Below are 15,009 nucleotides of genomic sequence, written 5' to 3'. Positions count from 1 at the left end.
GTGCCGTTTTTACGTCCCAAATGCGTGCCGTTTTTACGTCCCAAATGCGTGCCGTTCTTACGTCCCTGGCGTGCCGTTCTTGCGTCCCTGGCATTCCGTTCTTACGTCCCTGGCGTTCCGTTCTTACGTCCCTGGCGTTCCGTTCTTACGTCCCTGGCGTGCCGTGCTTACGTCCCTGGCGTGCCGTCCTTATTTCCCTGGCGTGCCGTCCTTATTTCCCTGGCGTGCCGTCCTTATTTCCCTGGCGTGCCATCCTTATTTCCCTGGCGTGCCGTCCTTATTTCCCTGGTTTGCCGTCCTTATTTCCCTGGCGTGCCGTCCTTACGTCCCTGGCGTGCTGTCCTTACGTCCCTGGCGTGCCGTCCTTACGTCCCTGGCGTGCCGTCCTTACGTCCCTGGCGTGCTGTCCTTACGTCCCTGGCGTGCCGTCCTTACGTCTCTAGCATGCCGTTCTTACGTCCCTGGCGTGCTGCTCTAATGTTCCTGGCGTATTCTAATATTCTCACACTCAGTTGTCTGGTTGTCATCCCAATGCAGGTCAATTTACAGAGACAGGTAGCATAGTACATAGTAAATCACTGCCTCTGGTTTACATGTATTATGATATGTGATTTTGAGTTCCTTATCAGCACATGTTGACAAAAATGGTAGCCCGTTCAAGATATTGACAAGTGGAGCAATCGTCACTTTAGTAAGTGCTCCACCTAGGGCCCTTATTCTCAAATGTGTTCCCCTAGGAAGGAGGTATATAATATTTTGTCAAGAGCTCTCTCAAAATTAGGTTGATCAGGTGAGAATCATATAGGTATAGGGGAAAATCTTTTTCACAAAAATTGCTTTCATCTCATTCCATCATGATTTGAATGTGGTAATAAGTTGTGGAAACTGATTTGTATATTTCTCTTGTGCTTTACTCCCCAAGAGTGAATCTCACCAATTTTGCTTGCATATACACTCTTTTATCAAGCTTCTGAGCTTGAACTTCAAATATGTCCTCACCGGGGCAGATCTGTTTTAAGCGCAGATACTGACCCATTGGAATGGCTCGTTTTATCAGAAGATGGTTAGAAGAAGTGGTATGTCCCATGTAAAACATTGTCACATCAGGTTTGCCAGCCCGAGAGCCACTCATTGTAGCAGCTTTCCACTCTATATGCCTTAATGGGTGTATATTTCTTATCTAATAAAGCATTTTTAAAAGGCTGAATTATATACTACAGCTTGAAAACAGAAATATCCTAGAATGAATGTGAATATTTGTGGGAGCCATCACTGTAGAAACATCATGGCTCCTGTATCTCTGGCTCGTCTGCTCCCTCGATCGGGCACCCAGGAGCCGGCATGTGCTCTCACTGAGAGGTCAGTGACAACTGTAGGGTTTCTGTACAAGCAGTGCTTGACTCTAAATAAAAAATCATTGTACTTCAGTGTCAGACATCGGCCTTTCTTGACTTTAGCCTAGAACAAAAATAGCAGTGAATTCCCACATGTCTGTGATATCCTTCAGGCTTCGTAAAAATTAATTTTCCCACAAGTCTGGCATTTGCCTAAAACCATTGTGTTGCCTGCATGCAAGAAACAAAAAAATCAATGGCATTAAAATAGTTATTTGGAATGTTTGTGCCGGAAGCTCGTCCCCTGTGACTGGGGGGGGGATTTCTGAGCAGTGTGTGTGCGTCTGCTTGTGTGTGCAGGGAGAAGACAATTAAAGTGACAGGTATTCCTCGCACCCGGGATGAAGCTGAGCCATTTTCACAGCATCAGTAGCAAGGGCATAGGTTGGCGACTGACTCATGCTGTCTCTCGGGGGGCTTTCTGCTTTCATCGCACGGAAGAAACCAATTCCCTTTTTTGTAGCCCTTGTGTTTTTCGCCTCTTCCTTGTATCATTACTGTTGCTATGGTAAATAAGTGAATCCTGCTACACCGCACTGGAAAAGACAGCATTGGTATATATTCCATCGCTAGAATCTCCTCCCCACACTTCCTTCTGTATTCTTCTGTTTATCTATTTATAATAAAAGATATGCACTTTGTCAAAGAAATATATATATCGTCTGTGGTTGACAGCAATGATACGTTTGCTGAGAAATGCAGCGGAGACTTGCTGCCTCGTCTTCTCTGCATGCCTGATGTAATACACAGAATAGTAATCATCTGGCCTTTGTAGGAGAGGATTGGTGGTTATAGCTAGCAGGGAATTTAGAGTAGGTTAAATATCATTTACTAGCACATTATGGCCTGTAATGTGATTTAGAGAAGGTTAACCACTTGATTGCCCACAACAATCACAAATAGAACCATGAAAGGGAATCTGTCAGCAGGTGTTTGCTGTTTAATCTGAGAGCATCATAATATAGGGCAAGAGAGTCTGATTCCAGGGATGTGTCACTTATTAGGCTCTGTGTTGCTGTTTCAATACAATCAGTATTTTATCAGCAGGAGTTTATCACTACAGGACTACATCTCAGGTGCCAGGCAGACAGGCTAATCTATGTAACCAGTATACACAGGAAGCTGCCAGACAAACAATGATTCTATCAACACTACACCAAGCAGCCCAGTAAGTGATACATTGTTGGAATCAGTCTCTTTTGCCCTATGTTATGCTGCTCTCACATTATATCGCAAAAACCTGCTTACGGATTTCCTTTAATATTCAATCAAAATATGCGTATTACCTAGGCTGAATACTGTACAGGATATAACTGGAGCTAGCAGCACATCTGCTTGTTATACCAGTGAATGCTCTGCCAATAAATATAGAGGCTTTCTTGTGCTTACCTTCTTCTAGTCAGAAATTTACAGGCTATGGACTTCCATAAAACATTCCTTGTGAAGATTCATCTATCTGTGGAATACGGTTGGTGAAAATCCTCCTGTTCAGGAACTTGAAATTGTCCATTGAAATTTAAAATAAATATTGTGTTTTGGATCAAGTATATTTAATATGGCCTTTTCTCTTTAATCTGTGAGATATTATTTTAAAATATATGTTCTTAAAGGGGTTTATTGTTCTAGGATGAAAAGTCTGCGGCCATCTTTTGTGAGTGTAGACTGATGAATCATGACTTTGTGTGCGATGGGCACGCTGTGCCAATTTCCCTATATGTGTGCTTTCACATATACGATTTGCATACTTTGAGCCATGTGCCGACTATTCTCATCCAGTGTAAACAGGTTACTTGGATGCAACAGCGCAGACAATGAGGAGACAGTGGTAATCAACCAAAACTATTTATTTGACCAACACAGAAAGAAAATCTATATATAAGTACATACACACGCGGTTAAAATTGTTGTTACCCCTCGTTTAATGAAAGAAAAACCCACAATGGTCACAGAAATAACTTGAATCTGACAAAAATAATAATAAATTACAAATCTATGAAAATGAACAAATGAAAGTCAGACATTGCTTTTCAACCCTGCATCCACAGAATTTAAAAAAAAATTAAACTCATGAAATAGGCCTGGACAGAAATGATGGTACACCTAAAAATAATGTGACAAAAGGCACATGTTTAATCAAGTTGTGTCCACTAATTAGCATCACAGGTGTCTACAATCTTGTAATCAGCCAGTGGGCTTGTATATAGGGCTACATATACTCACTGTGCTGTTTGGTGACATGGTGTGTACCACACTCAACATGGACCAGAGGAAGCAAAGGAAAGAGTTGTCTCAGGAGATTAGAAAGAAAATTATAGACAAGCATGTTAAAGGAAAAGGCTATAAGACCATCTCCAAGCAGCTTGATGTTCCTTTGACTACAGTTGCACATATTATTCAGAAATTTAAGATCCATGGGACTGTAGCCAACCTCCCTGGGCTTGGCCGCAGGAGGAAAATTGGTGACAAATCAAAGAGACGGATAATACGAATGGTAACAAAAGAGCCCAGGATAATTTCTAAAGAGATTAAAGGTGAACTTCAAGCTCAAGGAACATCAGTGTCAGATCGCACCATCCGTCGTTGTTTGATCCAAAGTGGACTTTATGGGAGACGACCAAGGAGAACACCATTGTTGAAAAAAAATCCAGACTGGAATTTGGCAAACTACATGTTGACAAGCCACAAAGCTTCTGGGAGAATGTCCTATGAACAGATGACACAAAAATGGAAATTTTTGGCAAGGCACATCAGCTCTTTGTTCACAGACGGAAAAATGAAGCATATCAAGAAAAGAACACTGTCCCTACTGTGAAACATGGAGGAGGCTCTCTTATGTTCTGGGGCTGCTTTGCTGCATCTGGCACAGGGTGTCTTGAATCTGTGCAGGGTACAATGAAATCTCAAGACCATCAAGGTATTCTAGAGAGAAATGTGCTGCCCAGTGTCAGAAAGCTTGGTCTCAGTCGCAGGTCATGGGTCTTGCAACAGGATAATGACCCAAAACACACAGCTAAAAACACCCAAGAATGGCTAAGAGGAAAACATTGGACTATTCTGAAGTGGCCTTCTATGAGCCCTGACCTAAATCCTATTGAGCATCTTTGGAAAGAGCTGAAACATGCCGTCTGGAAAAGGCAACCTTCAAACACGAGACAACTGGAGCAATTTGCTCATGAGGAGTGGGCCAAAATTGTTATGATCTGCTACAGGGACTAAGGAAAGACAGGAGATCTGTCCCTACAATAGAACTAAAGTAGATCCCTACGATGTAACGAGGAACCTGATCCTGCGATCAGACCCGCTAAAGTCCTCGGCTAGTCTGTACGAAGACCTATAGAAGTGAGGGAGGGATCCCTACAAGAACTAGGGACTGGGATAAGTTGGACACCTCCTAGCAGAAATAGTAGCAGTCAAAGACAAACACACAACAAAAAGCATAGAGGTCAGAAGACCTAGCAAAACTAACAGAGAACGGCAACAGAGCACCAAGCTAGCTCAAGAGTAGTAAATACAATGAAGTCCAGCAAGGCCAGGAGGGCGGAGCCGGATTAAATAGACAAAAATGGTCATGTGACCAGCAAACTAAAAAAAACCTAACAGGAGAGTTCTAACAGTACCCCCTCTTCTAAGAGGATCCTCCGGATCCCCTAGGCCCAGGCTTACCAGGAAACCTCCTGTGAAAAGCTCTGACAAGTCTGGAAGCAGAAACATCATCCGCCCTCACCCATGAGTTATCCTCAGGTCCGAAACCCTTCCAAGCGACGAGATAGTGCAAACTCCCTCTATACCGTCTAGAATTTAGGATGCGGGAAATTTCATATTCCCCGTCCCCCACCAACGGAGGAACAGTGGCAGAGGCGTCCCCATCCGACACATCAGCTTTTTTCAACAGAAAAACATGAAACACCGGGTTATTCTTCCAGGACGTAGGAACCTCCAACCTAACAGCAGATTGGTTAACTATCTGAAGCACCTTAAAGGGCCCTACGAACTTGGGACCCAATTTTTAGAAGGAATCCTCAATCGCAGATTCTTTGAGGACAACCAAACCATGTCACTAACAGCAAACAAAACCTCTTGCCGTTTCCTATCAAAGTACCTCTTAGATTTTTTGTTAGCCTCCTGAAGATTACCACGCACATCCGTCCAAGCTCTCTCCAAATCACCGGAAAAACTCTCCTCCTCAGGCACAGCCGAAACCAATTTGGAGAATGACCCAAAAGAAGGATGTCTCCCAGAACAACAAAAAAAAGGCGAACACCCAGCAGATGAGGATGTATGGTTGTTAAGAGCAAATTCAGCAAGTGGCAGAAACTCAGACCACCCCTCTTGATTGTCTGCCACAAAACAACGCAAGAACTGCTCAACATCCTGGTTCTTCCTTTCTGTCTGGCCATTAGACTCAGGATGATATCTGGATGAAAACGACAAATGAACTCCCAACCTGTCACAAAAGGCACGCCAAAAACGAGCCACGAACTGAGGTCCCCTATCAGAAACAACGTCAGTAGGAACACCATTGAGTCTGACAATTTCCTTGACAAAGGCCTTAGCGAGTGTCTTAGCGCAAGGCAGTTTGATGAAGGGAACCAAGTGACACATCTTGCTAAAACGGTCCACGACCACCCAGATGACCGTGAAACCTTCAGAGGGGGGAAGGTCAGTAATAAAGTCCATAGCCAGATGTGTCCAAGGTGCACTAGGAACCTCCAGAGGGCAAAGCAACCCCGCAGCAGGAGCATGCGAAGACTTGGATCTAGCACACACAGTTCATTGGTGCACCCACTTAATGACTTCCTTCTGCCATCCAGGCCACCAAAAACTGCGACCCACAAGTCTCTTGGTCTCAGAAATTCCTGGATGACCTGCCAACCAAGACTCATGATACTCAACAAACAAATCTCTCCTAAAGGTCCTAGGCACAAACAACCTCCCATGGGGAGTGTTAGATGGGGCATTCTCCTGAGCTTTAAGAATCTCATCCTCCAAAACGGAGTCCAAAGCAGCAATCACAACACCTTCTTGTAAAATGCTCTCCTCTTCCTCCTCAACACCGACCATGGGAGAAAAACTGCGAGACAAAGCATCCGCTTTAACATTCTTGGTACCCGGGATGTAAGTAACGGAAAAATTAAACCGCGAGAAAAAAAGTGCCCACCTAGCCTGACGGGCATTCAAGCGCTTGGCAGCATCAAGATAGATCAGATTTTTATGATCAGTGAAAACCTGAATGGGAAATTCAGCACCTTCCAAGAGCTGACGCCAGTGTTCAAATGCGAGTTTAATCGCCAGCAATTCCCGATTACCAATATCGTAATTAAGTTCAGTCTCAGAAATTTTTTTTGAAAAAAAGGCACAGGGATGTACTCCATCCTTGTTTTCCTGAGACAACACCGCACCGACCCCCACCGAAGAAGCATCAACCTCAACCAAAAACGGCTTAGTCACATCAGGCTGCATAAGGATGGGAGCAGAGGTGAACCTCTCCTTTAGAAACACAAAAGCTTCAATGGCCTCAGAAGTCCACTGAACAGCATTAGCACCTTTCCTGGTGAGATCGGTCAGCGGTTTGACAATAATAGAAACATTTTTTATGAATTTTCTGTAATAATTGGCGAAACCCAAAAACCTCTGTATCGATTTCAAACCAATAGGCCTAGGCCATTCCTGCACAGCTTGAACTTTAATCGGGTCCATCTCAAAACCTTCACTGGAGATAATGTAGCCCAAAAAACTAATTCTCTGTACAGCGAACTCACATTTCTCCAGCTTAGCAAAAAGTGAATTGTCCATTAATAACTGTAATACCTCACGTACGCTCCGCCAATGAGACTCCAGATCAGGCGAATAAATCAGAATGTCATCCAAATACACAACCACATTTTTGCCGATTAAAGGTCTAAGGATGTCATTAATAAGATTCTGAAAAAATGCTGGAGCATTGGTAAGACCAAAAGGCATCACCAGATTCTCAAAATGACCCACAGGAGTGTTAAAAGCAGTCTTCCATTCATCACCCTCCTTCATGCGCAACAAATTGTATGCCCCCCGGAGATCAATTTTAAAGAACCACTTGGCCCCCACTAACTGGTTAAATAAATCAGAAATCAATGGCAGTGGGTAAGGATTGCGTACAGTAATTTTATTAATCTCACGAAAGTCCAGACAAGGACGTAAACCGCCATCTTTTTTTTTTACAAAAAAAAATCCAACAGCCACAGGAGACTTGGAAGACCTAATGTGACCGGCGGCCAAGCTTGTCTGTATGTATTCCTCCAAAGCCTTTCTCTCAGGAATAGTAAGATTAAATAAACGACTTTTAGGAAGAGTCGCTCCAGGGACAAATTCAGTGGTACAATCATAGTCTCTATGGGGAGGCAAAATTTGTGACTCCTCCTCAGAAAAAACTCTCCAAAAATCCTGAATAGGTACAGGTAATTCCCCTTTTTCCACCGCAGCAATACGTCCGTTACAACACTTGTCATAACACTTAGGGCTCCAGGACTTAATTTCATTGGTAGACCAATCCAGTACAGGATTGTGCAATTTTAACCAGGGTAACCCCAATATTACTGGAGAAGGCAAATTATCCAATACCACCAAATCCAAATTCTCTTGATGAATACCATTAATAGTGAGGGGAAATTCACAGACCTTATGAGTAACACTCTTCAAGGGAGAGCCATCAACAGAAACCACAGCAATAGGGGATGACAAAGTTTTAGGTTCTAATCTAAGTTTTTCCAAGAATCCCCCATCAATCACATTCAGAGTAGAACCACAATCCACAAATACCCGAAATTCAATTAATTCATCCTGAGCAGCGGTAGTAGCAGATAGGAATACTCCCTTAGAATTTAAACAGGCAATACGTGCATGACTGACCATTTTTTTTCCTTTCTTCATACGAAGCACGCAGTTCTTAATAAAATGACCAGAATTTCCGCAATAGAAGCACAAGCCTTCAGAAAGCCTGCGGTCTTTTTCCTGAGAGCGGGGTACCATTGCCCCAATCTCCATCGGCTCTCCATTGTCAACACAGACCCTCTCAGGACTCGGAGCTGACATAGCCGAGGATTTGCTCTCATTAACCCTTGCACGCAGTCTCCTGTCCACCCGTATAGCTAATTGCATTGCCTCCTGCAAGTTTCCAGGTGTGGGATAAGCAATCAGTAAATCCTTAACCCTTTCACCTAGCCCTGCAAGAAACAAGCTTTTCAAAGCTGAATCGTTCCACCCCACCTGGGCAGACCACCGACGGAAGTGAGAACAATATTTTTCCACATTACCTGATCCCTGCCTCAAACGTCTCAACTCAGACTCAGCAGATGAGACACGATCAGGATCATCGTACAACAAACCCAAAGCAGAAAAAAAACTATCCACTGATCTAAAGCACGGATCACTAGGTTGGAGAGAGAAGGCCCATCCCTGAGGATCTTTGCGCAAAAGTGACATTATGAACCCTATGCGCTGTGATTCATCACCAGAGGATCCGGGTCTCAAACGAAAATACAATAAACAAGCATTTTTAAAAGAAAAAAAATCTTGTTGTTCGCCAAAAAATAAATCAGGCAGACGTACCTTTTGGTTCCACAAAATGTGCTCCAGAACAGCTACTCACGTGTTGTTGTTGGAGCTTGGCCACCTCCAGAGAGAGTCCCTGCAAGCTTTGAGCCAAATCTTGAACCGAAACCATGATGGAAAACTGGAGGTCTTTCCTTAGAGAAAATTTTTTTTTTTTTCTTTTAGGGCTGGACTTACTGTTATGATCTGCTACAGGGACTAAGGAAAGACAGGAGATCTGTCCCTACAATAGAACTAAAGTAGATCCCTACGATGTAACGGGGAACCTGATCCTGCGATCAGACCCGCTAAAGTCCTCGGCTAGTCTGTACGAAGACCTATAGAAGTGAGGGAGGGATCCCTACAAGAACTAGGGACTGGGATAAGTTGGACACCTCCTAGCAGAAATAGTAGCAGTCAAAGACAAACACACAACAAAAAGCATAGAGGTCAGAAGACCTAGCAAAACTAACAGAGAACGGCAACAGAGCACCAAGCTAGCTCAAGAGTAGTAAATACAATGAAGTCCAGCAAGGCCAGGAGGGCGGAGCCGGATTAAATAGGCAAAAATGGTCATGTGACCAGCAAACTAAAAAAAAACCTAACAGGAGAGTTCTAACAAAAATACCTGTCAAGAGGTGCAGAAGTCTCATTGACAGTTACAGGAATCGTTTGATTGCAGTGTTTGCCTCAGAAGGTTGTTCAACAAAATATTAAGTTAAGAGTACCATCATTTCTGTCCAGGCCTATTTCATGAGTTAAATTTTTTTTTAAATTCTGTGTAAGCAGGGTTGAAAAGCAATGTCTGACTTTCATTTGTTCATTTTCATACATTTTTAATTCATTATTACTTTTGTCAGATTCAAGTTATTTCTGTGACCATTGTGGGTTTTTCTTTCATTAAACGAGGGGTACCAACAATTTTGACCACGTGTGTTTATGCATGTAAGCACTATATTACGGGTAACTGTAGCAAGGGCAATCCAGTATGTTATGACACTATAAGAACACAGCAATGTGACTAAATACTATATCTATGCAACGTTCTATTATATACACTGTCCTTAATGTTATTATGTAGCAGCTAAATGACTATTAATACTTTTATGTCTCAGCTTAGCGGGTGCCACTCTTAATACTAGGCACGTCCCTGTCGCAGTCTCTGTAGTTTCTCCGATCGTTACACTGGCTCGAGTTGGGGCAACGGTATTTCCCACTAGGGTGCAAGTCCTAGATATGCGAGTCATTGGGTATACAGTGTACTCGTTGCACTGGCCATCTCCATTTCCTGAAGCACGGCCCCAGTCCACACCCTGTAACGTGTGTCTACGCTGGAAGTAACGGCCCACAAGAACGATCCTCTGCTACATCCAGATAGTCTCCCGAGCCTTGTTCGGATCTGGTCACGGTCTTCTGTCGCTGCTTTTGGTTTTCTTCTGTCGCTGCTTATGGTTTTCTTCTGTCGCTGCTTATGGTCTTCTTCTGTCGCTGCTTATGGTCTTCTTCTGTAGCTGCTTATGGTCTTCTTCTGTCGCTGCTTATGGTCTTCTTCTGTCGCTGCTTATGGTCTTCTTCTGTCGCTGCTTATGGTCTTCTACTGGCGCTGCTTATGGTCTTCTACTGGCGCTGCTTATGATCTTCTACTGGCGCTACTTATGGTATTCTACTGGTATTCTAGATCTTCCTCATAGTTCAGGCGTTCTCTGACATTTGACCACTCTCAGACCCTTCTGTGGCGATGGTGGCTGTAAACCCACCTCGCAGCCACACGACCTGCCTGGTACAGCTTCTGGCGCCAACTCCTCCCTTCTCGGCCCACCAGGCCTTTTATAATTAGTAACTGCAGCACAGGTGTCACCTGACCTGGTGTTGTCTTCAATCTCTTCCCCGGGAACATGCACTTCCACTCTTGGGGTTCCTACTACTATAATTCTTTCTTTACTTTCACTTTCACCTTGACCAGCCGATGGCGGTGTTCGCTTGCAGTTACTCAATTAGGCATCAACTTTACTTGTCGTCTCTCTTGTCCACCTCCTTACACCAGCTTCTCTCAATAGAAGAGAGCTGAGAGAAGTGCAGAAGTCTAGTCATATGACCGGAAGTTTGCAAATCATATACAGTACAGACCAAAAGTTTGGACACACCTTCTCATTTAAAGATTTTTCTGTATTTTCATGACTATGAACATTGTACATTCACACTGAAGGCATCAAAACTATGAATTAACGCATGTGGAATTATATACTTAACAAAAAAGTGTGAAACAACTGAAAATATGTCTTATATTCTAGGTTCTTCAAAGTAGCCACCTTTTGCTTTGATGACTGCTTTGCACGCTCTTGGCATTCTCTTGATGAGCTTCAAGAGGTAGTCACCGGAAATGGTCTTCCAACAATCTTGAAGGAGCTCCCAGAGATGCTTAGCACTTGTTGGCCCTTTTGCCTTCACTCTGCGGTCCAGCTCACCCCAAACCATTTTGATTGGGTTCAGGTCTGGTGACTGTGGAGGCCAGGTCATCAGGCGTAGCACCCCATCACTCTCCTTCTTGGTCAAATAGCCCTTACACAGCCTGGAGGTGTGTTTGGGGTCATTGTCCTGTTGAAAAATAAATGATGGTCCAACTAAACGCAAACCGGATGGAATAGCATGCCTCTGCAAGATGCTGTTGTAGCCATACTGGTTCAGTATGCCTTCAATTTTGAATAAATCCCCAACAGTGTCACCAGCACAGCACCCCCACACCATCATACCTCCTCCTCCATGCTTCACGGTGGGAACCAGGCATGTAGATTCCATCCGTTCACCTTTTCTGCGTCGCACAAAGACACGGTGGTTGGAACCAAAGATCTCAAATTTGCACTCATCAGACCAAAGCACAGATTTCCACTAGTCTAATGTCCATTCCTTGTGTTCTTTAGCCCAAACAAGTCTCTTCTGCTTGTTGCCTGTCCTTAGTTGTGGTTTCCTAGCAGCTATTTTACCATGAAGGCCTACTGCACAAAGTCTCCTCTTAACAGTTGTTGTAGAGATGTGTCTGCTGCTAGAACTGTGTGTGGCATTGAACTGGTCTCTAATCTGAGCTGCTGTTAACCTGCGCTTTCTGAGGCTGGTGACTCGGATAAACTTATCTTCAGAAGCAGAGGTGACTCTTGGTCTTCCTTTCCTGAGGCGGTCCTCATGTGAGCCAGTTTCTTTGTAGCGCTTGATGGTTTTTGCAACTGCACTTGGGGACACTTTCAAAGTTTTCCCAATTTTTCGGACTGACTGACCTTCATTTCTTAAAGTAATGATGGCCACTCGTTTTTCTTTACTTAGCTGCTTTTTTCTTGCCATAATACTAATAATTCTAACAGTCTATTCAGTAGGACTATCAGCTGTGTATCCACAAGACCTCTGCACAACACAACTGATGGTCCCAACCCCATTTATAAGGCAAGAAATCCCACTTATTAAACCTGACAGGGCACACCTGTGAAGTGAAAACCATTTCCGGTGACTACCTCTTGAAGCTCATCAAGAGAATGCCAAGAGTGTGCAAAGCAGTCATCAAGGCAAAAGGTGGCTACTTTGAAGAACCTAGAATATAAGACATATTTTCAGTTGTTTCACACTTTTTTGTTAAGTATATAATTCCTCATGTGTTAATTCATAGTTTTGATGCCTTCAGTGTGAATGTACAATTTTCATAGTCATGAAAATACAGAAAAATCTTTAAATGAGAAGGTGTGTCCAAACTTTTGGTCTGTACTGTACGTGACATGACATGGCCATCTACTCACATGGGGAATAAAGGAGAATGGTGAAAGTATGGGCATTGCACAGTTACAATTTGTCAGTCTGCAGTTACATAGACTTTTGTCCTGAGACCAAAAACATCTTTATCTAATCAAATGAAATGTTATATTAAAGTAAACTGACATTAAGGCTCTTCTCTATTATCCACAGCAGAGAACTACAACAAACAGCTTTGCTGGACATAGCCATTGATAGGATGCAATACTACATTTTCCCTGTAGTAGCCACTGCAGAGGAAATGTCTGGTCACAGAGCATTACCATCTTGTGATCAGATTTATTCTCTTTGTGGCTGCAGTACCCCAATGACCAAACTGCTCCTGCACAATAAAGCTCTTTAGGGAGCTGCTTATTTGTTTTTGTTTTTTTCCTCCGTCCATCTGATTATAGATAATAATTTCTAAGAGTATAGTGTTTTTTCTAATCTTTGACATTTATTCTTCTCTTATAAACAGAGGAACATCAAGCGATGAAATGTGCAACATGTACATTATGTATTACATGGATGCTGGTCTTGCCAGTTCATATATGACATGTGTACGCACAGGGGACCAAAAACTATTTCAACACATCCCTGAAATAGCCAATATACCTGTGCCTGTCAGCCCCGATATGGTGATGATGGGGCATGGCCATCACCATGGTAAGAATGTTAAAATAGAGATATTTCTGGTGAATTATACCATCTTTGCTATTATGTTTCATGGGGATATTGTTATTTTCTTTTTTCTTTGTAAGATATGAAGGAACCGGAGGCAAGAAACATACAAGAGCAACCTAAGAGAGAGGAGGAACAAGTGTTAGATCAGGGTACGTAATAGAAGATGTGTTCGTTATTTATCACATAGCAGTGTCACGTGGCACCTAGCATTACCAAAGCATTAACTTAACCGGTTACAAAGAATGTTTTGTCACGGATACTTCAACTCTTCATCACACGTAATGTAACCAACATCTGAATACATGAACTCCTCATTTCCCTACATGGATACTCTCTGCAAATGTCTACAACCTTTCTCTGTCCCTGCATAATCCATATGGAGTAATACAGTAAATAAGAGAAGTGGGATGCAGCTTCTCTCCGTACTGTGTAAGTGAGACTGCATGCTGTGAGAGGGGAGAGGGAACATCTGCCCTAACATTGCTTGGAATTGTGGGACTATACACCACAGACAAACTGGTATATATGAATGTTATTAATGTAACTATTTTACAACATCCCCATTTGGAAGTGTAAATGCAAGACCGATTGATCTTTACAAGGCTGATAGTTTTTTGTTTTTTTTCAACTTGAATGAGTAGCGGAGTTGACCTGCGATCTTATGGAAAACCATAAATTACATGTGAATAAGCCAGACAAAACCCAAGAAAAAAAACAAAATGAGCATATAACCTGTAGTAAGTAAATAGTAATAGTACATGTAAGTAACATAGGGTACTTAGTTAATTTATTTAAAAAAAAAACGTAAAGGCCGTTCCACCGCGACAAGGTGTACCCAATCGGGACGGTCCTGTCCTGTCTCTAGTATCAAAACTAGGTTAGGCCAACAGTATGGTATCCATGGCCGACTGACACCTGGCACCTCTACCGATCAGATGTTATATGCTCTGGCAGCCATCAGATGTAAGTACTTTGAATGCAGTTCTGTTCATTGTGTAGCAGCCACTGACTGGTACTGCAGAACAGCTTTCAAAAATAGAAATATTAATAGTTAATTTTTAACAATTAACAAAATGCAAAGTGAATGAAAAAAAGAGAAATCTAAATCAAATCAATATTTTATATGACCATCATTTGCAGCAAAACATCAATTCTTATAGGTACATTTGCACACAGTCTTCAAAGTACCTTAACTGGACACCTTCTGATTTCAAAATGAAGTATGATGTATCTTTCATCTGCTGCACTAAGTTTCTATGGTCATTAACATTGCCCATTTCTTAGTGTCCTCAATACTGAGAAATATAGGCAGATACTTACTCATCGTGAAATGCCATCAGGCAGGCCTGCCACCAGGAATTTCAGGGTCCCATTCTGGCAAAATTTTCGGGCTTCCCTGAGACTCCGCCAGGCTCCACCCCAGCTCCGTCCCCACCCGTCGAACCTTTTACAGTCCCACCGTCCACTTCTGCACCACGTCCTCACCAATCGCACATTAACAGTTCCCATCGAACACCATATCACATACATAGCCATCAGCTGTTGTTTTGGCCGAAAGATTTTTTAAGCTGTCACCACGACAAGGTAGACTCTT

General features: G+C 42.9%; 1 protein-coding gene across 7 annotated transcripts in view; it reads left to right on the top strand.

Moving 5' to 3' along the window:
- The window catches only part of PAM (peptidylglycine alpha-amidating monooxygenase), a 189,459-nt gene that overhangs the window by 117,134 nt on the left and 57,316 nt on the right, over nucleotides 1–15,009 (top strand). For all 7 annotated transcript variants that reach the window (XM_073677903.1, XM_073677884.1, XM_073677910.1 and 4 more), the window contains exons 13-14: nucleotides 13,210–13,397; nucleotides 13,493–13,564. In XM_073677903.1, the coding sequence (XP_073534004.1) occupies nucleotides 13,210–13,397; nucleotides 13,493–13,564 (260 nt within the window). The remainder of the gene's footprint in view (nucleotides 1–13,209; nucleotides 13,398–13,492; nucleotides 13,565–15,009) is intronic.

The sequence above is a fragment of the Phyllobates terribilis genome, unplaced genomic scaffold (genome assembly GCF_046119375.1).
Source record: "Phyllobates terribilis strain yellow unplaced genomic scaffold, ASM4611937v1 Scaffold_1__5_contigs__length_1240528914, whole genome shotgun sequence".
Lineage (NCBI taxonomy): Eukaryota > Metazoa > Chordata > Amphibia > Anura > Dendrobatidae > Phyllobates > Phyllobates terribilis.
The sequence above is the reverse complement of the archived record's forward strand: the minus strand, read 5'-3'. Positions and strand labels throughout refer to the sequence as shown.